Source organism: Micrasema longulum, unplaced genomic scaffold (assembly GCF_059751315.1).
Source record: "Micrasema longulum isolate JH-2025_06_02 unplaced genomic scaffold, ASM5975131v1 h1tg001688l, whole genome shotgun sequence".
NCBI classification, from domain to species: Eukaryota; Metazoa; Arthropoda; class Insecta; order Trichoptera; family Brachycentridae; genus Micrasema; species Micrasema longulum.
The window spans coordinates 34,035-58,799 of record NW_028278866.1 but is presented as its reverse complement, the minus strand read 5'-3'; the positions used below and the strand labels follow the sequence as shown (position 1 = coordinate 58,799).

Genomic DNA, 24,765 nt, shown 5'->3' with positions numbered 1-24,765 from the left:
ATATTTTATATACATTTATATTTTCGACATTTGACACTTGTGCAATATTTACACACATGTTCACCCTCATTCCGATTTAACACCCACTCACCCACCCTCTCACTCACTTACACTCACACAAACACACTAGTATGTATTGTACGTGTATTTAATGTATTTCTGTGGATATCTGTCATTGGTTTTATTCTCTGTATATTTTATTTGTTATATTTTTGTTACATGTATTACTGTTGATATCCCCAATAAATAAAAATAAATAAAAAAAGAAGGGAATATGGATATCTAGGCATTTACAGGACTTATGACCCGTCATTGTCTGGTTTGAGTGGCTATTTTACTCACTGTGTAATATTCACCATTTTGTCTATGTTTCAACATTCATATTTCTTTAATTCTTCTATTTGTTGATTTTAGTGAAGTTTAAGAGCTGAAACCTTTAGTGTTGTGAAAAGATTCATGTTACTGAATTATTTCACATACTAGGCAACACCTGAAAACATTTTCCTTTTTGTAAACTTCTTTTTGGACCAGTTGGTTTTATTACAATATTTGAGTTTGTTCAAATGTTTGTAGACAAAAGACTGGATTTCACCCCCTCGGGAGTAATTAAGATTAATAAGTTACAACAGAGATAGAGAATACCTTAAAAAGGGAATATGGAAGTCTAGGCATTTACAGAGCTTATGACCTGTCATTAGCTGGTTATAAAATTTATATTTCCTTCTTTAAAATCATTCTCGTTCTCATTCCTCATCTCTTTTGTAACATATAAATAAGTATCATTATTTAAACATTTTATTTTGTGCTGTTACGTCATTTATTGTATATTTTAAATTACATTATGTGATTGAGATAATTAATTACTAGTCGTTTTTTAATTTTATTAATTTTTCACGATACCTTCTAAAAATACCACCATTAATTTATTTTCATTCCATTTTTATAAAAAATGGCAAGCTGGTGAATAAATTTTTGATCCAGATTGTTTGCGACTAGAACAGTCTAAGAGGCCTGCAAATCGAACACAAAATTCCAGCTCATAAGGCAAGCGTGTTACCTTTCACTCGCTGGCACTGGGGATGCCAAATCATTTTTTTATAAGTTATTTCATAGTACCTTCTACGAATTACACACATAGTTTTAACAAAAACGTATTTACTCGTTTGTCCGTGAAAATATTTTTTTTTCTAGTTTATTTATTCATATATATGTACATTACAAAATGGAATATCTTAATTCATACATATAGAAATAATTAAAATTCTCAAGTTTTAAGTAAAATTAGGTATGAATAAAAATAACACATAATATCCAGAGAATAATATGTTTAAAAAAGTAAGGCAATCTTGTAACGAAAAATTCCCTCAGAGACGGGAAAAATGCCCAAAGTAATATTGTTCAACATAGAGACAGCCCTTCCAACAGGCATAACCATTGGCAGGTTGGTCCTGTTTATTGGAATGTGAAACAGTCTAAGCTGACGCTGTTTAAGGTAATTATCTTGAACAAAAAAGCTAATGCTCCGCATTATTTCGGGGTTGTCAATAATACCACGCAACAATCGAAAGAAATGCGTAGTTAAATACACACTCCTTCTGGTCTTCAAACTTCTGTCACCAAGTATACCCTGAAGGAACTCAGTGGGATAAATCCATGGATAATATCCGTACTCTCCATGTAGAGAAACCGAAGAAATTTCTTCTGAACCCTCTCCACCATAAGGGAGTACTTTACCGCACACGGTCCCTAAATCATCGAGCCATTTTCGAGTCTACTTTGCACCAACGCGTTATAAAGATTTCTAAGTACTCGTGTATTACAGATACATCATTGAAGAAAGTAGGAAGCAAACTGGGAGGGGCTAGTTATCACAATTGATTTTTTTCTTTAATACTCGTATTTCTCACAGCTTCTATAGTGCTGCAATGAGAAACGGTATAAAATTATGTTTCATTTCTAAACGTAATAACTCCAAATGCAATGCTTATAATTGTGCATTAATTTCAATGTTCTCATGAGTGTTAAATTAACATGTGCAACAATCCACTCACACTCGTTTGACCCAACACACAGACAGAGGAAAGAAAAATAATAGGGCAATCAAATATTCATACAAAGTAGCGGTATGAAATGATCGATACAATAATATCTGCCAACAGTTAAGTTACGGAATGTTTCAGGAAAAAACACTCGAGCGTGTAGAATTTTTCTCCAGTGCGCTTTTGTGCGTAAATTTTACTGTCTGATTTCCAGTTCATATAACAAGATCTACTGAGTAACACAATAACGCGATATTGAATTACGCATATACAATTCGATTTTAATAAAGTTTAATAAATAAGTTATGCGCTATCCAAAATTTTATTTGAAAAAAAGTATTTTATTTCACATGACAGTACGAACACATTTTATGTGCATGTAAGTATCTGTCATAAAAATTCACTAAATATTCCTCTAATCATGTTTGCCTATTAGAAGTTAGAAAATATTCAGATTTTGCAGAATAATAAGAACAAAAATTTTACGTCACATGTTTAAATTTAAACTTTGTTTTTTCAGAAAATCAGAATTTTTGTTAGTCTCCCACCAGTATGACGATGTCGGTCACGATGAAACCCGGTCACTGGTAAAAAATTATAAATAAAAGTGAAATAAAACTATAAAAGTTTTTTTATTTTTGTAATGAAAACAAAATCAGATTTTCTGGCGTGCAATAATAGTTGAAATAATAATTTAAAAAATGTATTTAATATTTTGTTAATTAATATGACCAATTTTAATTAATTATAAAATTAAAAACCTAGTACCTATCATTAACAGTACCGTGCGTTATTTATCGTAGATGTACAAAATCAAAGTTTCCTTTGAAAAATCATATGCATTATCATCAGACTACACCGGCTCGGAAACGACCATGGAGAAATTTACGTGTTTCGTTTTCCATTATTAGTTTTTATTTTCAAAATTCTTAAAACTATAAAATAAAAATAAACTACATCATTCGAATGTTATAAAAATCATTTCGTATTTTTGTATTTTACTTACTCACTATCGGTGCATTTTTCTATTATTTTTTACTTTTTTACACATATTGTCATAAAAAATATCAGCCTCGATAAATTTATTGTTATATGCATGCATATTGTAGGTATCCTAGATTGTTATAAATAATTTTTATTTTATGCAAAACACTAAAGATTTGACTGACTAGGAAATTAGTTAAATTAAATCTTTATCCATTAATAACTTGAAATAGAATTGAGCTCATCTATGTTAAAATTTAAAACAAAATTTGCACATTCTGTGGGTTAAAATTGCAGTCGAAATCCAAAAAAGACGTAATCAAAAAAGATCTAAGATTGAGTTCGTATATTTAAAAAAAAGTTTAGTGCAATAATTGCGCAAGCTTTAAAATATTTAACAGCATCTTAAGTTTTACGCATGACACTATCAATAAATAGCGAAACAGATTTTATGCAAAAATCAACTTCTGTAAACATTTTCCTCCGCAATTATAAAACCGTTTGTTTCACCTTTGCGATAAATGCATGATATTATGTAAGCGTCATAGATCACCCGCGTTCCCACATAATATTTCATAACTGCTCCAGATATGATAATGAAATATACTTACTCGAGCTACGCGTCAAGCTACCCATTGAAGACTACATAGTGATTACCGAGTTAATAAGGGTTCTCTGACCGCAAATCACGGCAAATTGGAAATTGCAATGCCATGATCAGGCATTACATTACTTGAGCAGGCAGAAGAAAGCTTGCCTAGATAATATAACCGGTGGTTGGTCAAAGTGCCGGGCTATGCGTTATATTAAGTATGTATTAACCTCAGTGTAGATATAACAACCTGATGGGCAAGAACCGGAGTGTGGAAGTTAAGGAGGTAACCTACTTCCAACTGTAAAGGCCAATTATTTTATTGGGGACAGGGGAAAGTTTTATAAATTTGCAGGAAAGGGTTAAAAACGGCTGATGTCTTAAAGATTCAAAAATGTATATTCACGCTCTTACGATTTGCCTAAATATCTTAATTTTGAGACTATGAGGAAGTTTATAGGATTTTTTATTTTATATCGAGGCTTTACTGACAGAATGCATTAGTCATTTAAACAAGTTCCGAGATAATCGCATTTAAAGATTTTTTATTATTTCAACCAAACAAAAAAATATCTATCTTATTTTTTGTTTTATACACCATTTGTGAAAATCAATATAATGTCAGGTTTCCGCAAACCAAGTTTTGTAAAATTTCCATTGAAAATAAACGTAAAAATTGCATTTTTAATATGAATAATAAATTTCATATTTTCGTTTAGAATCACCTTAATATTTTTAGGAAGCTAATTATATTTTTTTACTGGCATGCATATTAGGCCCTCTTTGTATAAATAATTGTTTCGCCAGTACAATTTTAATTTACTTTTATTCCTTTTTTCCTGTGTACTAAGATATTCAAGTCTTGATTTAACAATCAGAAAAAGTTCCATGATATAAATACCATTCACTGTAATAAATTTAATGTAATAAAAATTGGCCCACGTGTTGCCAGGTAATCAGCATTTACTATTTTCCTAAGACGTATTTTTAAAATCATAACACCGAAAACAATATGTTGTACAATATGACTCAAATGCAGGTGTCATTTTCATAGTGAAAGCGAAGAGATGCTAGAGTTACTTGTTTGTAACTGTCGTAAACAAATATATTTTATGTTCCATAATAATATTCTCCATAAAAACACGCGTTACATATCGCTTACCTGCAGGCTAACGCTTTCTAAAGCAGGTGAGAATATCTCTGGATTAACGAGTAAAAGCAGGTAGATAGTGCAACGGCTCTTTTGCTTCTTACAAGATTCAACCGTTGTACGTTCACAATTCTGGTTTCTAGATGTGCCAATATTCCATTCATTTAACGTTTTCATACTGATCATGAAATGTTGTGTTTTAAAAAAACATAATTTAACATAAACTCATTCATCTCAATTCACTTATTTTAAAATAACATATATATTACAAACATACATTAAATACGTTCATATTTAATAAGTACTCGGACCACTCCTCTATCTCCTATAAACTAAATATATAGATAACATTATAAAAGAATGTGAATTGTGGTCTCAGTGCTATGCAGATGATACACAGATTTATTTTTATTGCAAACCAGGCGAGAGAAGTGTGCTTGTTAATTTGGTTTATGGATGCATTGAGAAAATAGGAAACTGGGTGGCTAAAAACAGACTATCATTAAATCCATCGAAAATGGAACAACTATGGGTGGCTTCAGCCATACGACAGAATATAATTCAGGATACGGCACTACCCGCTGTAGAGAGTACCGCTTTACCCACCGGTAAACTACTGGGAGTCTTACTTAATTCTGACCTTTCTCTTGACGCTCAAATTAGTAGAACGATAAGTTCATACCTCCATAAGCTGAGACAAATTAAATGCATACGCAAAAAGTTGCCAGTTGATGCCACCTGTCAATTAATAAATGCGTTTGTAGTATCTAGAGTCAATTATTGTAATGGAATCTATGCAGGTCTACCAATGAACAAAATGACACGCCTACAGTCTGTATCAAGTCAAAGTAGTAAAAGAATGCTGCTCCGGACAACCCCTTTAAAAACATAGAATATATCAATATCCAGAACGATGTTGTTCAGCATAGCGATAGTACTTCCAACAGGCATAACCGAGAGTCGAGTGCTGACTGCGATATCTCGGCCGAGTGTCGACTCATAACTCACCGCCTCAGTATTATAACACGACTCAGATCTAATATCTGACCGACCTCAATGTAGATTCATCTTATTAACAGTGTTACCGTTGGCACTGGATACAAATATTTTATGAAAATTATATTTCTACGGAATGTTCCCACGGGGCATTTGATTCAGTGTCTAGCTTTGAACTTCATACATTTATTAAACCTTAACGGTGCGAAAAACAAAATACAGTGCGTATTTTAACATCTGTAGCTCACTCACAAATAACTATCAACATGCTTAAAAACATGCTAAGCATTTGAGTGATCACAATGAACAATAATGAACATGCTAAGGTTATTCAATTAATTCATTTAGATATAACATATACATTACAAACATATATTCAATACGTACATATTATAAGAAATTAAAATATAATGAAAGAGACTCATGTCAAAGTAGTAGGAGAATCCTGCTCTGGAAAACCCCTTCGGATATATGGAACAGCTCAATATCCAGAGCGATGTTGTTCAGCATAGCGGTAGCCCTGCCAACTGGCATAACTATAGGCAGGTTGTTCTTGTATATCGAAATATGAAACAATCAATGCTGACGCTGTCTTAGGTAATTATCAGGAACATACCAACCAATGCTCATCATAATCTCAGAATTATCGATCACACCGCGCAACAATCGATAAAAATGTGTAGTCAAATACACATTCCTTCTAGTCTCTAAACTGTTGTAGCCCAGCATACCTTGAAAAAACTCGGTCGGGTGGAGACAAGAATTCTCTCATAAATTATTAAATAATAAAGTAGACTCTTTTAGCCTACTCTCCAAAATTAATCTTAATGTCTCCTTTCGCGTGACAAGAAATAAGTATTTATTCCATCTGACGTTGTTAGTAATTATTGACCAATGTTGTTTGTAATTATTCAAAAACAAACTTTTTTAAACATAAAAAAAACAACATCCTTCCATTTTTTTTTGTAAATGCATTCTCGTCGAATGTAACCCTAGTGGGCTTATGAAAAAAATATTTGTAGTTTTAACTTTTTTTTCACAGATTCGATTTAAAATTTTAATACCTACGAACACGCACAGCGCAAAGATCTACATTTCGCTGAAAACCACTGAGAAGTTCAGTGACATCACACGTACAGACGAATTATATATATAAAGATAAAAATTATTTTACTTTTTTTTGCATAAACATATTTACGATAAAACATTATTATTGAAAGTCAAATATAATGGTAAGCTGTGCATAATCGCTAATTTTGACGATTTGCCCCTGGGGGATAAAATATTTATTGTGACACTATTTAAAGCAGGTAAAATAATATTCACCTATGACTCGTTATATGGGCTGTATGAATAGTTTTTTCAATATGTTGTATGTCTTTTTAGTATTTTGAAAGTATCAAACATAAAATCTGGTGTTTAAAAGTTTATTATTAAATGATTGTTTATGAAATAATATTGGTTTTGTAATTAAATAGTATAAACTTGAACAACATTTTATAGTGTAAACATTTTATATTTTTGATAGAATATCTGTATAAATAATTTTAGTAATTATTTTCACCGAGAGTTTTGATTAATTACAGAAACCATTAGCACGGGTAAGATTATTCCTATATGTCGTTAGTTGCATCTTCCTGTGTAATCAGCGAAACTTCACATTAACCGGAGTCATTTATAGCACCATCGTTAATAAAAAAACTCTCTTCTCGTGCAAGGTCAGATGCAAGATAAATTAGATTTCACTAAGTGAAAAAATCTTAAATTATCGCGTGTAAATACAAACTTTCATTTGTTTGTGTGTTTTTTGGGTCCGTAAACACATTTAATGTCCATTCATGGCGTCGCCTACAGATTACACTAATTTTATTTCATATAAAAATTGTTTTCACTTTACATTCTAGTCTAATGTTTATTCTGCCACTTAAAATCTTAATCACTTGAAATTGAACGACGTCGTACATACATTACTTTTTAATCAAGTACAAACCTTTTAAACTTTAGAAATATTTGAAACGGTACTTTATAATTTTCTCGCTAAATCAATACTTTAAAACATTTTATATATATATAGTTGGATAATTTATATAGCGCCATTTTTGTGAAAATCACCTCAAGGGCGCTGTACAATTAATAAATATCCCAGTACGTCTTGCAGCTACAGAGCGCATGGACGGTTGGGATTCTAGTTCCTCGTTTTCAATTAAGATCAATAAAAAATTATAACAGATAGGAGCTAGATTACAGGACGTCTTGCAGCTACAGAGCGCATAGACAGTTAGAAATTTAGCCCCCATTTACACATTTTAAAAATTGACAAATAAATTTAGTGTATTAATGATACTAAAAAAAAATAAAAATAATAATATGAATTATAAAAAGGAGTAAGATTACAACACGTCTTGCAGCTACTAAGCGCATAGACGATTGGAATTCTAGACCCCATTTATAAAATTTAGGTATTTTTAAGTTGGTATATGAAAGCTAGATAACCAATCATCGTGCAGCTACAAAGCGCATGGACGAGTGGAATTCTAGCAAAGTTAGAATGATATCAATAAATTTATAAAAAATAGAGCATAGTAGTAAGTTTGTCAAGTGTTCATGCCAAGAACTAAGCAATAAAAAACTAAATAAATAAAGCACTGTATCAACTCCATGGTTAACAAAGGGAGATAGATGTCCGAAGAGAATCTTTTGTAGACAGTAGGTAGATATCGTCACCATGTGGTCCACTAGGCTGCTGGAGAATTTCTGGAAACGCACGTGTGTAGACTGGGGGATTATGCCTATTGTTCCAACGACTTGGTGTCCATTTTGGTCCGTATTATTTCATTTTATGAGACGCAACATTCCTGTTCAATTCACATTTTTAAATAAATATTTTTTTGTATAAGTTAGTTATAGAAGTTTGATTTATCATTTTGTATGTTATTAGAAGGCAGATATTTGAAATTTTATGTATTTATCAATAAATGTCAGTTCACTTTTAATAGCACTGTTGTAATTTATTAATTATGGGTGTAGCGTTCCAAATAGCAAAATTTAGGTACTTTCGCGTCAAAAGCTGATGGATTCTTAAACGGTTTTAATGATTCACATAAAATTTTTTTGAAAGTTTCCATTGTTCACTATTTGTCACATATTTTGTTAAGAATAAAGTATAAAACAATGCTATTAAATAAATAGTCTTCTTTTTTCCACTGTTTGTCTAAAACATGACTACAGTACTACACACTAACGACTTATAAACATTAACTCATTGTTTTCTAACATATAACAACTTATTTTTAAATTTATTATAAGATTATAAGCTACGGTTGGAGAGGAACTATATTTCACGCCCAGCCCGTACGGTGGCTGAGCGCGAATTTTTATTACTTTATTAGATTTTTAAATTGTTTTAAACTTCTGCTGAATGTATTATATACTCGTATTAAAAAATAGATAAAATTTTACCGAATCGTTATGTATAAGGGGCGTGACTAATGCAATGAATCGTATTTGTGAGAATAAAAAATTATGAATATTTTTCATTCTAATTATAAGCCCAAAAAAACATTTTTTTTACTTTACAGTATTTCATAGACCTTATTTAATTTAAAATTATAAAAAATATGATATTTCCTTACTCCGTTGGAAAATTTACGTGTAGTATTTTTTCAACCATTAAGAAAGACTTTTGAGAACGAAGACATACATAGCTTTGTATTTGTACCGCATGAATGGTACAAAAAAATTAAACATGAAATTCGCTACACGATTTTTGTGACTTGGTATGTTAAAGGATGTTTTTATGTTCTATGCTCTTTTCAATCCCTTTGCGCTATAGAGGATCTTTAAATTGAATCTCGACCTTAATATGATTTATTCGAACGCATAATATGAGACCTTGTAACTTATGTCAAATACAAGGCTACTGAAATTACTTATGGGTTTATTTCCTTGAATGTAATTATCGTATTACTAAAGACATTTGTAATATTTTGAAATCTTAAATGTACTACAATTTTCAGATAGAAGAAACGCACTGTGCACAATATTTAATTAATTGCATAATTGATTTATGCAATTTTAACGTAACTTTAAAGTTAATATCTTTTTGTGATTTTTTATAGTAAAATGTGTTACTATTTTTAAACGTAATGTTATTAATAAAATATTCATTGCTTATTAAACATGCAGATAACAATATTTATTTACAGACGTTTTAAATTAAACTATAACTTTATTTATATATCTTCAACTATAACATTATTTACATATTTTTAACTATAACATTATTTACAAAAGCAGAATAAAATTTAGGATACACTATAAATTACAAAAAAAACATCATACATGGTATGGAAATGAATTCAAAATGATTTATATATTTATAAAACAATCTATTGAATAAAAAAGACAAATTAAAAAATATGAAAAGTTTAAAAATTACATGTATGTATATGAATATGCAAATTTTCAATAATTACAAGAATTTTTTTTTTTTAATTTAACAAAATATATGTACCTAAAATGGGTTTAAAAAGTATCAAAAGCTTATATATGAACATAGTACAAGCTAAAAATGTATGAAAAAGCATAAAAATCATTTCAAAAGTATTAAAAATTACATATACAAGCAAAAACGGATCACTTAATATTATTTATTCGAAGTACTTCTGGAAAAAATAATTCTTCAATTTGCACATCCTGTTTCTGTATTTTGAAATAAGTACTATAAATTTATTTAAAAAAATAGGAATTTTAAATTTATTGAATATTTTTTTTTAATTCCAGAACGATTGAGCTGGTGGCTCTGATGGCAATTTCCTCGACTCTGTTTCTTTTCCTGCACACGCGAGACCTGAGTACCAAGTTGCGCCAGATGCAGGGGAAACTTCAGCCAGAAGACTCACTCTCGTCCAACCAATTAACCGGTAAGTCAAACTAAAATGTCCTCAACTGAGTCTATTTATCCTAAAAATGTCCGGGTTTCGCCGAAACTATGTATGTTGTTATTGCGCATGATTCCGCCTGTTCATTTGAGACAGACCAAGTATGACGTAGTGACAGTCAGTCACTTTATATAGGTTGGACTCCAAATATTTTTTCTTCCTTTTCAAACTATTTTAACCCTTTTCTTTAATGCATCATACAATTTCGCTAGCTTAGAAAAAATAAAGACGACCGGTATTTTTTAAATATTTGTATTAAAATATTTTTTTGTTTTTTAATCTGTCTTGTCGGCACACGGAGTAACTCAAGATCAGACTTCCTTCTTTTCTTCTTTCAAACAAGAGAAAATAAATATAATCTGAAAGTACACAAAAAAATAAAGCATGTGAAACCTTTTTAAATAGGTACATTTAGATTCTATTATTTTATTTTATTTTATTTTATTTCATTTTATTTGGGATTTTTACAGCTATTACATAAACAAAATAATTAGAAAAATCTTAACAATACTAAAGCCAATTAAAAAAATCCACTGTAAATATAATGACACATAATATATAAGAAAAGAAGTTTAGTAATTTTATTTGTGTGACGTTTGTATTCATGTGTATGTGAATGTGTGTATGCGTGAATGAATGAGGGAGAGGATACATGTGCGTGTGGGAATGAAAGAGGGAGAGGGTGCGTTTGTATGGGTGCGTAAGTATGAAAATAATATATTTGCTTAAAACTTGTAAATTGTTATCTGCAATTAAGGTTATTGCATTTTCTTCATAGTTGTTCAGAGTGAGAAAATAAACATCAATTTTAGAAAAAAAATATATAATTTAGAATTTTGGGAAAAGATAATGAAAAAAGATGATGATGATAATGTGATTTTACTCCGCAATATTTCACTCCTTCAGAATAAATATCCGAAGCGTAAGACTGATCAGTTTCCCTTCCTGTAACACATGATCAAAATACAATGCATGAAATTTTTTAATGTAGTGTCCAATGTACGATCAGGTGCAGATTAGGGCTTGATGATGATATAATTAAGAACAAGTAATAATATTTCTATCTTTTTCTAACATTAAGTTTGTATAAGTGTGTATCGTGATTGTTCTTTTATGTTGCCAGCGATATTTTCATCAATTCTAGAGACGGTCGGTAGGAGAAAAACAAGTCGGTTTAAACATGCCTTTGCTTAAAATATTACAAGCATTATTAATTAAGTGCCCCACTTGGGGAACCGGAAGCAATGATGATGTACCCAGCTTGTTTGTAGGTACGATTAACTTACCACATTGATTTAACCGGGTTAAGGCTTCGTGTTGAATAATCTGACTGGTGTAATATGATGCTCAAAAAAAAGATTTAGAATAAAAACGTGTAACAAGACATCAAGAGAAATCTCTATTCACGTATTGGCATCATTTCTGGACATACAACAGATAAAATTATAAATATGTTGAATAATATTTGGAGTTTGTTGACTGGATTTTACTTTTTAGGGAGTTATTAAGATAAACATGGGACAACAGAGATAGAGAACATTTTTTGGGGGATCCTGTGCAAGCTGGATTCGTTCCAACGTTTCGGCTACCATTTCCAACAAATTACAAGTACATAATCACAGATTTTTCCTACAAAACACACAGTTTACCCTGCAAATGGCTCCTGCAACGGTAGCCAAAACTTTGGAACGAATCCAACTTACACAGGATTAACCGAAAAAGTTGCATCTTTATTATACGGTCTTTTGCCGAAATTCTACATTATTGAATTTAGGCAACAGATCGTGGGTATTCTGCGAAAAATCACCAAGTCAAAATTACTACTTCTTCTCAGAAGTTAATGGAAGTTCAAAGTTTGTAACGAAATATTTTTTTTTAATTCCAAACATTACTAAGCCAACTTGAGAAAATTGTAAATTGATATATTTACTACATTTTATTGAATAGTTTAATAAATAAACACTGAACTATCGAAACATTAAAAAAAAAAAATAATAGTGGATTAACATGACTTAGTGCATTTTCGCTGATACATAATACCACAGTAAAGCTAGGGTTTCCTAGGACAGCGGTGCCCGTATTTTAACGGCCGTAGTGAACAGTGATGCGGTTGACAGCCGTCGTAACGGTGACTAGAAAGTGGTTTCCTATAAAAATGGTGTTGATAACACCGTTAAAAAATAAAACCACTCTCTATTCACCACTACGACGGCTGCCTACCGCATCACCGTTCACTACGGCCGTTAAGATACGGGCACTACTGTCCTAGGAAACCCTAGCTTAAGGAATTCAAATTGAAGACACATTATACCTACAATAGTTAATTTGTGAGAAATGTTTTTTTTCTTTAATTAAAAAAAATATGTAATCATTTTATCTAATGTATAGTACCTATCACGTTATGTAAAATAATAATTAGTTAGAATAAAGAGAAAAGAAAGAAAATAATAATTGCGACGTTTACCCCTGAGTGAAGCATGTAGACATCGCTTACTAGACATCTCCAGGATATGTCGCCGACCCAATCTCACCTTTTCTCAAGTCAGTACTGCTCCATAAGCTCCACCGAATACATCCGAAATATTGTTATTGATGGCCCACCAGTACGGCGTCCCTTGTCCCTTGGTGCTTTTTTCCTGAACGGATTTATGTTATATTGACTTATTACAGAAAATATCTCGACTTGTAGTGTAGATAGGACTTAGTGCGTTTTTGCATGTAGTAATTAGTCATAAGGACTTGTCAAGACATTATACATGATAAATAGAGTAAAGGCAATAAAAGGTATCACACCAAATGCCGAACACTCTTCAAGTGGATCGAAAGATTTGTTGACGAACGACAATAGTCCGCCTTTTCCTGACGAGTTTTCTGTGGTTTTCTCGTCACTAGAGCAAATGCGGAGAGACTCCTGAAACAGGCCACAGCCGAAATCTCCCACCCGATCCTCACATAATAGATCAACTAAATAACTAAACAAAGTTTTCATTGAAGTAAATTTAACATAACATTTTATTTTTTAAGTAAGTAAACAAATAAATAACTATCCCTTTGAAGTAAATATAAACCTTGTACATTACAAGCAAGGTGAAAGAATGATGCAATTTACATATTTAAAAAAAGAAAAAAATGCGTTTTTGCAGATTTAAGAGTATTTTTTCAACAGTATAACGTCATCATTAAGTCAAAACAGCAAAATTTTGACGTAGTGCTTTTTCGCAAAATACCCACGAGATATTATTTTATCGAAATCTCAATCCATATTAATAACATTCAGTACTTGAATTATGCCTTCAATAATTATGCAATAATTATCACTTAATTCACCCCGTGAATTATAACAGTTTATAACAATTAGAGTGTAATAGTATTCCTTTGTCTTTTTAAAACCATTTTTCTTTGGGAAACTTAAAACCTTGACGCAAAACATAACGCATTATTTATAAATACGGTATCAACCTACAATATGGTGAATTTTTGTTTATTTGAACCTTGGCAGAATATTTCAAACAATTGGCAGTTATATTGACTGGCATAATAATTAAACATTATAAACTAATAATCGCTATTTGATTATTATTTTTTCACTTTTTCTTGTGAAACTTTTATCGGTTGCTTTGATATAATATGAGGTAGTAAATTACAGTCTTGAGCTCAATATCTTACCTTTTTTAATTATTAGTAAGCGTATTATTGTGAAGGTTTATTTTTATTTCAGAGGCCTTACTTTGATAATATTGTCACAAATTAAATTAACCTTTTTGTATAACAACGTTCGTATTTATTTATTTTTTTAATCAAACTCCTGTTATTTTGTATGTTATAAAAAAATCAATGAAATAAAGTATAAAAAAGGTAAACTTTTATTGTGTTGAATTTGTTAAAAAAAAAACACTTGCCAGTCTTAATACGGGCTACTGGGGCCTTATGCTGTAACTAATCCGTATCGTCAATTCATTCGTATCATATGAGAGTGAAAGAGAGCAAAATATGTTTTTGAGTGTCTCAAAACGAAATGGATATAATGGCGAACGAACGAACTTACGAAACGAAATAGGAAAATATCACATACTGCGAATACTGATAAAAATATATGAATTGGATTTTGAATAATTAATTGTATTTTCAAAATGAATGTGAATATTGTTGAGAAACATTTTCATATATAAATGTAAATCAATAAAAATACGTTCTTAGAAAAACGTGACGTGTTTGGTCTTGGTTGTTGTGACGACAAGATTCGCGATTTTGTTCTACACAAATTTCAATGGCAGGAACAAATAGACGTGACGTATCAGGGGTGCGGCCAGGGAAACCACTGTTTTGCGGAAGTTCAAAATTACAAATTTAAAAGACATCACACGAACAGAGGAATTATATATATAAAGATTACGGCGGCCTCCGTGGCGTAGTGGTCAAGACGCTTGACTCACGCACGGAAGGTTCCGGGTTCGATTCCCGGTGAGAACACAAAAAATAAAATGTGATTTTTCTCAAGCCTGGGTGCTCTGTGACGTAATTCTCCACTGTAATTAGGCCTCCTGGCCTGTTGTGGTGCAAAAAAAAAATGTAAAAAAAATTAATTAGTATGCTAAATATAAAGGCCAATACTATAAAATACCAAAATAGCTATTTAAGAAACTTATAATTTCGAGTTCTACAAAATAAACACCAAATCAATCAATCAATCAATCAATCAATATTTAAGAAACGTTTCGTTTTCCTATCTTAATCTGCAACCAATCTAGTTATAAAGTTAATTATAAAACTTTTACTTTCGTTTTAAGGTTTTATTGTATTTTTATGAGCTTTATATTTTTACGTTCTACTATTCTATTTTTGAAGACTATTTTATTATGTATAAAAAAACCGTTACAGCCAAAAAAAAAAAAATCTTATTTTTTCTAATAATTCCAACATCAGGAATTTATGCACATTTTTTCTCACAATGATCAAACCATGCGTTAAATGTAAACAAATTCTCATTGTAGGGCTGTGTTAATTATTCAGAAGCATTGACCATTTATTCACGCCTCCAAATTCAGTGATTCACAGAACGGAGAATTGACTGAGCCCTCAACCGCTGCCATCATTTGTTATTTGAGTTGTGATAATGGAATAAAGCGGGGAATTAGTCCGCCATTATTGTTTGTGATTGAACAAGTTCAACAATCTGGTTGCTAGGCGTGATACAGAGGCGCAAACCAAAAGCCCAAACAAAAAATATTATTCAATCAAAAAGCCTTCAAAATGTTGCATGATATTATTACCGAGTTTTAGGCCAAAAACTCATCGCGGGATACGCATATAACAACATTTTTGCACTGGACAAGGACTGAATTCAACCCCCTGGGGAGCTGTCTATAAAAACTTGTACAAACTCAAAATATTGTTGATAAATACACCTGGTCCATGAAGAATTATAGAAATTAAAAAAAAAAAAAATTTCATGCGTCGCCTAGTATGTAGGTGAAATAATTCAAATATATGAATCTCACCCGCATAAATAAAGATTTCAGCTCATTAACTTTACAGACATAAACAGATAAAAAAAAAATAACTGAGATGTTCAAATATTGGCAGAATGGTGAATGTTACACAGTGTGTAAAGTGGTCACTTAAACCAGCTAATAACAGGCCATAAGCCCTGTAGATGCCTAGCCTTATATATTACCTTCTCTAAAATGTTCTTCAACTCTGTTGTAACATATCAATATTAACAGCTCCCCAGAGAGTTGAATCCAGTCCTTTCACAAAAATTTGACCAAACTCAAAATGTTCAACAAACTCAGAATTAATATCATAGCCCATATAAAAATATTCAAACTGAACAATTATCTGCCCACAAAAAAGATCTGTAATTAAAAATATGTAAAAAATAAAATATACATTTTTTTTATGTGTAAATTTTAAACGGGTATATCAGGTTTGATAATGTCCTAATAAGATAAAACACGTCACATTATACAAATTTTGTGTATGTATTTTATGTATTTTTTAAAAAGAAGAATGAATCCAATAATAGGATATAATTTTAGATACCTTAGTAAATTTCAGATAAATCTTTTCCGCATCAATAAAGGTTTTTATTATTTAAATTCACAATGGTCAACTGACTGCTTAAACTTGCCAATGACAGATCATAAGTTCTCTAAAAGACTCGACTTCCATATTCCCTTATTTTGAATGTTCTCCATCTCTGTTGTAATTTATTGAATGTACACTTGTTAAATAAGAGTGTTATTTTTTTATTCGATATCTGTGGTTTCAATTATCTTATACATCAAAGAGCAGTAAGATAAGGAAATGAGATGGAAAAATAATAAGGCGACCCGCCTCCCGAAACACGCAGCCAAATTATGGTTTTGTTTCTTCTGGGCGTGATTTAATTTTACCGGGCGAACGATGACTGAAGACTGTAATTTTATTTATCTATGGAAATTTAAAAATTAGACTGAAAATATAACGTAGAAAAGTGTTTTGTCACAGTCATATTTCTTAGTTTCCTGGACTGGCAAACTGGCAATCTAAAGTGTATAACATGTAATCATGCCTTCATGGTTTTACCACTAAGCAAGATAAGGATTAAAAACCAAAAAATCAAGTTTCACACACAAAGGCATGATCAAGTTTAGTTTTATTTTTTTATTCAATTGTTGCATATTTATTACAGCAATTTACATTTATTTATTTATATTTAGATTATTTATATTTAGACAAACATATTTTTTGTTTTTGCTGGTGAGTAATCTTAACTGCCTAACTAAGGATAGTTTCCCCGTTATAAGGCAGTAAATAATGTTTTTTTTTTATAGTTATATTTGACAAAAATATAATTTACTTTCTTATAAGTTTTTAAACTTAAAGTAAAGACATAATACTCGTACATGTCCCGATCCACGTGTGGGAGCGAAGTATGGACTTTTGAAAAACAGGGATGAAAGTAGGCTGAATGCTGTCGAAATGCAATCTCTGAGACGAATGTGTGGTAAAATTATGAACGATAGATGCACAAATAATGTACATTATGTTAGCCTGAGATGAGCATTATCGACAAAATCAAAAAAGGAGCTCTGCGCTGGTTTGGACATGTAGAGCGAATGGACAGCGAAAGAATGGCTAAGAATATTTACAATGCAAATGTTGATGGATGCAGAAATAGAAGAAGACCGAGAAAGACATGGCATGACCATATCAAACAAATACTTGAAGATGGACATTTCAAAAGTAGGAATACTCGGCGCGCGTGCATGAGAAGATGTATGAATGTATAGGAAGCGAGATCTGTATGCAAAGATAGAGTGATGTGGTGTTCTTTTCTCTCTGCCTACCCTTATGAGAAACGGCGTGATGGTATGTTGTTGTTTTTTTTGTATAAATGAGACACATGTGTATACAGTATTATTACTAGAGCACACATACGAATATGGTGTGTACCCTAATTCCACATTGAAAATTCAATAATAAATGTACACAAATAAATAACAAATGTACCACAAATATCTAAATCCTATGTCATTACCATTAAAGTTTAAGTTTTCAACGAAGTAATTATAAAAAAAAATTCTCCCTGGATTATGGCACTATAGCAATTTTTGTACACACTATAGATATTTGCCATTGGCGCGACTCATTTGCTTTGTTTTTATGATAAATTATTTGTAATGGGAGCTAGGATCATCTGAAAATCCAAAGAAGCGTCCAGTTTTATCTACCGTTATTGGACGTACGATATACAAATATTTTCAAAACGATTTCATTCTGATATCGTTTCTCAAGAAACTTACCAAATTGGTTCAGTTTTGGGGTTAGGAAAACGGGACAGAAACGCGTATTTTGTCGACTTTAGTTGGGCAAAATTACTCGCAATTTTTCGTACAGTATCGGAAAAGCATTTGCGAGAGAGTGACAATGTTCAAATACCTATTTATTGAAATTGTCTGGCATCACATATCCCTTTAAGCCCATCGATGTAGAAATAAGCTTTCCAGTGGGTTTTTTCAGAAGCCAAATACTTGCTTAAAATATTACGAAACGCTGATGGACTTATTAAAGTGTGGCCATTACAAAATATATAAATGTGTGCAGAACATTCATTTTAAGCACACTGAATGACAAAGTTCTGTGGTACGAAAAATCGTATACAATTATGTTTTCTTACATGCGGTAAAAATTACAGCATTTAATTGTGCTGTGAGGCTTTTCAAAATGTATGAAAATTACATTAAAAATGGTGTTAATAAAAATGGACCGCTTAAAAACGACACAGTTCATGTAAACACATGTTTAAAGTAATCATTTTTAAAATTATATTGTTTTGATGAATTTTCAATTTCCGAGGTAGCCATGTTTTTTGACATTTGGCCGATGCAAATACGTAGTCTTACTTTGAAATGCTTACCGAAAAAACCTGAAAAACTCACCGACTTGAACTCGTGACGCCGAAGGTGCCGGGCGGCGTAATTTTGAAGTTTCGGTGTAGATTTTAAAAATAAACAACTTAAACAAATCGTAACAATGATAAAACGATACAAAAATATAAATATGTGGCTTAAAACAAACAAAAAATATAGAAAATCACTAAATTTCCTCACTTTTCTAAGAACACTATTTTTCACGGAGTTCTTAATATTTCACTATCCCATTAATTAATATTAGGAAAAATGTGAAATAATAAATTGATTCATGATTATTTTTTTTACAATGGTTGACACGATTGTTTGCTTACAATAAATTAACCTCAATATATTTTATAATCAATCGAAACCCTGTCGCAATCCAAGCTACTGACTGACCCAATAATTACGTGTAATCTGCAATTATAACTTAGTAATAAACATAGATCTGTTTTATTTTTTATAATCACATTTTGCACGCATAATAAAAGTACCCGGAAATATTAAAATACCCCTTAATGGCCCCAATTAGGGTAACCATCGTTCAGCAACATCCTGATTCTATTTATGTCTGTATTATTGTTTTATTTCTTAATTTATAGCAGAGGTTAGGATATAAATAATGCGTATTTTACATAAATAATCTTATTTATAAAATCTATTCATATTTTTAATGCAGGTTGTTTAATCGTTTTTAGCAAAAAGGCTTCGCTTTTATTTCCAAGATAATCTAATATGTAGCTCAAAACCAATTAATATTAAAATGAAAACATCTTCATTTATTTAAACTATTTAATGATAATTCTTGATGGAATTCCATTGTAATGACATAATTTTTATTGAAATATAAATTTTAAATTAAAAATACTTGGTATACTTCCATTTATTTATTTGACCAATTAGCGCTTTCACTCTCTAATGGGCATCTTCAGACTGGTAAATATTATACAGTAAAAAAATCAGTTTTATAAAACTAAATATTATTTTAAGTGTAGGCACATTTGAAAAATAAGTCAAAAGAGATACAGTACATAATATTTCAATGAAACAGAGCGGAATAAAGGTATTAAAAACATGTTTTGGCTGTGACACTGGGAGAGGGTCTATTCTGTAAACATATTTATTGTTTTAATATATTACAACAGAGATGAAGAACATTTTAGAGAGGGTAATATAGTAGTCTAGGTATCTACTGGGCTTATGACCTGTCGTTGGCTGGTGTAAGTGGTCACTTTACACACTGTGTAACATTCACCATTCTGCCCAAATTCGAACATCTCAATTCCTTCAATTCTTTCATCTGTTGATGTTTGTAAAGTTAAAGAGCTGAAACCTTTATTATGCGGGTGAGATTATTATGCGGGTGAGATGACATACTAGGCAAAGCCTGAGAATGTTATTTTTTCAATTTCTCTACTTCTTCATGGATCTTCTTCTTCATAAATCCACCTGGTCGTAGTTTTTTTGGGTTCTTTCATTTTTACATTATCAAATAAGAATCAGCCCTACAGGATTTAGTATTTAAAATTTTTTTTCTTACGGGCCGTAAAAGTTACAGCATTAAATTGTACGGCAAAGTTTGGTGAAAATGCATGAAATTATTTTTTTGTTAAAACGAACTTCTTTGAACGATATCACTTGTCCGTATGAATCAACAAATAATAAGAGAGTTGTGAAAGATTTCCGGTTAACGGATACTCAACGGAGCAATCAGCATAGCTGACCGAGAAGAAGCGGAAGAGAACTTGAGACGTCTCACACGGAGTAATTTCAGATATCCAAAACTTAAAAAAAATCATAGCGTTGATAATACGATACATAAAATTTAAAAAAATTAAATTGTCTTAGTTTAATAACCAACAAAAAAAATCAACAATCTTCCTTATTTCCTTATGCAATGTATATTATTTTCAAGCCTTTATGGCATAAATCATCCTTTTTAGGGTGGATTGCAAAGTTAATTTAAAAAAAAAAATAGTATCGGATTGCACCTCTTTGTATTTCGAAAGCCTAAAATTGCCAATTCGATTCACCTTTTCATCACCTACTGCCCACTAGAGCAGTAAAATTTGACAGTCAAGTTCATTAGCACTAATCTCCAAACATAAGCGCACTATTAATGTTTAGCTTGTGTTAAAATCCGGTCAGTCAAATTACTTTCTACTTCTAGAATAAAAAACTGTTTAAATAAACCCGACATTCAGAATATACATACATGTATGTGGATATTTACCTACGGACGCATCAAATTAAATGTTTTTCATTCGAGAAGGTTCAAACAAATCGATTCAAAAGTGAATGGAAAATGAAATTTAAGCCCAGTAATTATACGGTCAAGTAGCGCACACCTCTAATCTTCTTGACGATGTTTGTTTACTTTGAAAAATGAAATTTCCTTTTACTTTTTGGAAGCAGATGGAATATTAAGCAATACTTTACATATTAGGTGATAATATAAGTGATGTCCGTTTTTTTTTTTCAAATTAAAAAATGAGCAACGTAACTTAAGTAAAATAGTAAAAGCAATACGTTAATTAAAAGCAAATATCGTGATATAATTATTTTATTTTGTTTGATTAAAACCCTTTAAATCGGACTTCAAGACGACGAATGTGAGCATTTTCGACACATTTTGTTCGCGTTCAATTGAGGAAATAAAGAGGAAAACATATAAGGAGAATTCATAATCGTGTATTTTTTTTGTAAAATAATGAAAGGGGAATTATCTGGGTCAGTATGAAATAAGAACGTCTCTCTAAAAAAAATCGCCATGAAAGTTTTCCTATAAAACAGTTACCTTTAGTTTCGTATGGGTGTAAATATAAGCTAAAACAAAAGACGACAGATGGAATAGTTGAGGAAATGTGGATGTTCAAACATAGGCAGAATGGTGAATGTTACACAGTGTGTAAGTGGTCACTTAAACCAGCCAACGACATGTTATAGGCCCTGTATATTGCCTAGACTTCCATTTTCCCATCTCAAAAATGTTTTCCCTCTGCAGCAACAAATTAAGGTCTAAAACAAATTAATTAATAATAATATTCTCGCTTACTATTTTACAACAAATTAATCAATAATTCAGAGAATCCTGTATAACTGAATAATAAATTAACTAGAAGTTAGTCATATTATTGTTATTTTGCATAAAAATGTCTGCTTTAAAACAGTTTGTATCTAGTTAGGCAGACTAGACATAATCCAGAGAAATCCATTACCTAAAACAGGTAGCAGATAAAGTAATTGTATTTTTTGTTAATAAATCGTGATTATTATAATCTTCACCGTGCATTATATTTTGAAGGCTTGTAATAAAATAAAATAATATGTTTAACGTAACAGCAAATATATTTCGTAAAGCGGAAAATTTTCTGCAATCAAAATTCGTGTTATATTTTTTTAGCCGTTCTTTCGCTTTCCATTCGCTCTACATGCCAAAACTAGCGCAGAACTCCTTCATTGATTTTGTAGTTAATCCTTACCTCAGCCTTACATAATGTGTGGATCTCGACATTTATGCACCGATCGTGCATAGTTTACCTCATATTTATCTTACAGATCGCATTTCAATAGCATTAGGCATAATTCGCATAAGGGTCGGCACCCGGACTTCATTGTGACCTGCTATTTCGTTAATTAAAACGTAAGTATTTTTTTTGCCGGGGGATGCTTCTAAGTTATTTTATATACTAAGAAACGGAATGCGTTTTACAACATGAAGAGTATACAAATAAATATTTTGAAATCGGTTTTATTTTTCACAATATTTTAATCAACAACAGTAAAACATATTTCTGGAACATTATAACAAGAGCGTTTTCAGCAAATGGTGCTAGCGTATCTAATTGATAAAATAATGACACAAAAAATGAAATAAAATGCCTTCTAGTTCAAACTACCTCTCTAATTTATAATTGAATTATACCGGTGAAAATATTTCACTATGAAAAAGCCGGTTGTGTTCTGTTTCTTAAGATAATAGACTTTTTGTGTGTTTGTGTGAATAGTTATTTATACTGACGACATATCATTAATTTTGATATTCAGACTACAAAATTATCTTGCCAGGTAATGTAGGTAACTAACATGCGCGATCTGTCCATATAACGCATGGAATTATTGTTTCCCCTCAATTTAGGTAAAAAAATGTATTTAATATATTATAAATTAATTTTCTGTCATAACACTAAACATAAAGATTACTAAAAACAAATAATATAATAATAACTTCGTCAATAATCGCGATAAACTGCGTGGAGTTTTATAATATTACGAAAAATCTAAATATGGCAACGCACTCCCCACACACATCCATTCGTCAGCGCAGACACGCGCGTACTGGCCTACTGGCTGATTTCGCATCGAAAACAAGTAAAAAACAAAGAAACTAAACAGAAATTTAGCTTCCAGGGTTGCGATTATATTAAGGCTGTCTTAATCTAAAACAGAGACTGTATATTCAACTTCTGTACTATGTCTATCTACCTCGGTATGTTCTACCGACTTGTCATCTCGACATCATATGATCGAATCCAACCAATGAATTACCCCTAAATTTTAGTCCACGTTCATTGCTTAATTAAAATTAAAAATATTTCTGATTTATAGTTTAAATAGCCATCTGTGATAAAAAGTGGCAACTTCAAAGTGATTATAAACTCCAATAAATTCCAATTCAAGCAAAAAATGCTCGCTTGAATATGATTTTATATGATTTTTGACAATTACCAAGACGGTATGCTTAACAATCGTCTGTATTTATTTACAAAGCGATTACAAAGTCGGCTTCTTTAACGTCTCGAAACGTACACTCATTAAGATAGTAAAACAGGTGGAAAAAACATAATATCTAAATTGATTTTTTATAGAAAACACTCGTCCAGGTTTCTGATTCTACTTAACATGCAAAGTATTGACACAGTAAGGTCTCATACATAAGAATAACTTTTATGAACACTTGAAAACTGCTAAACAAATCTTTTGGAAGCGGTGCTGAAACGTCGTGTTACATCAAGCGAAAGGGGAGATATTTTGAAATACAAGCAATTCTTAAAATAATTTCGGTACACTATTTTTTCACTAATTTATTATTTATTTAATTATTTTACAGAAACAAACAGTCAACAATGATTAATTAACATAATAAAGATAAGGTTTACTGACAGACCAGCGAAGTTCCTAAAAATATCAAATAAAAATCATTACATAATTTAGGCCTGTTATTATTTTTCAAAACATGAGAGATCATGTCTTGTATTCTATGTAGACTTGTGTGGCATCACAGCCGCGCAGGGGATCTAAGCCTAGAGAGGACGAAACAGCTGTCACTCATCTCAAATTCAACGCATACGATTATTCTGTCTAATTAGGTGATCACGTGACCATGGACCGAGCACTTTCCGTCACGCGCGTGGCCGCACACAATGGCGTCGCTTCGCCAAAAGGCGAAATGGCGTCTTTATTGTCTTCTCAAAATTATTCATTCCTCCGCCATTTTAAATCACCGTTGCGATTTAGTCAGAAATTACGCGAGCACATCCGAATGTTGGCAATCGGGTGATGACGTGGCATAAGCATCAAGTGATTTGCCTTTTACTGAAAGATACATTACCCGCCTGATGAGGAAGCAATAATGGCTCAACATAATGGCCCATCAGAAACAATTAGG

The 24,765-nt window shown here is 31.3% G+C and overlaps 1 protein-coding gene and 2 long non-coding RNA genes across 3 annotated transcripts in view; 1 reads left to right on the top strand and 2 right to left on the bottom strand.

Annotated features, from left to right (window-relative positions):
• LOC148274315 (uronyl 2-sulfotransferase homolog pip-like) overlaps window positions 1–11,054 on the top strand; it is a 90,315-nt gene extending 79,261 nt beyond the window's left edge. The window contains exon 2 of the mRNA XM_088237292.1: window positions 10,544–11,054. Coding sequence (XP_088093418.1) covers window positions 10,544–10,697 — 154 coding nt within the window. The 3' untranslated portion in view covers window positions 10,698–11,054. The remainder of the gene's footprint in view (window positions 1–10,543) is intronic.
• Window positions 10,579–12,058, bottom strand: LOC148274314 (uncharacterized). The gene is made up of 2 exons (XR_015824326.1): window positions 11,434–12,058; window positions 10,579–11,119 (listed from the first exon to the last, which is right to left on the bottom strand). It is a non-coding gene; the product is annotated as an uncharacterized LOC148274314 (long non-coding RNA).
• A 3,246-nt stretch (window positions 12,059–15,304) lies between these two features.
• LOC148274313 (uncharacterized) lies at window positions 15,305–16,258 on the bottom strand. Its single transcript, XR_015824325.1, has 2 exons — window positions 15,414–16,258; window positions 15,305–15,342 (listed from the first exon to the last, which is right to left on the bottom strand). It is a non-coding gene; the product is annotated as an uncharacterized LOC148274313 (long non-coding RNA).
• Window positions 16,259–24,765: the final 8,507 nt, after the last annotated feature.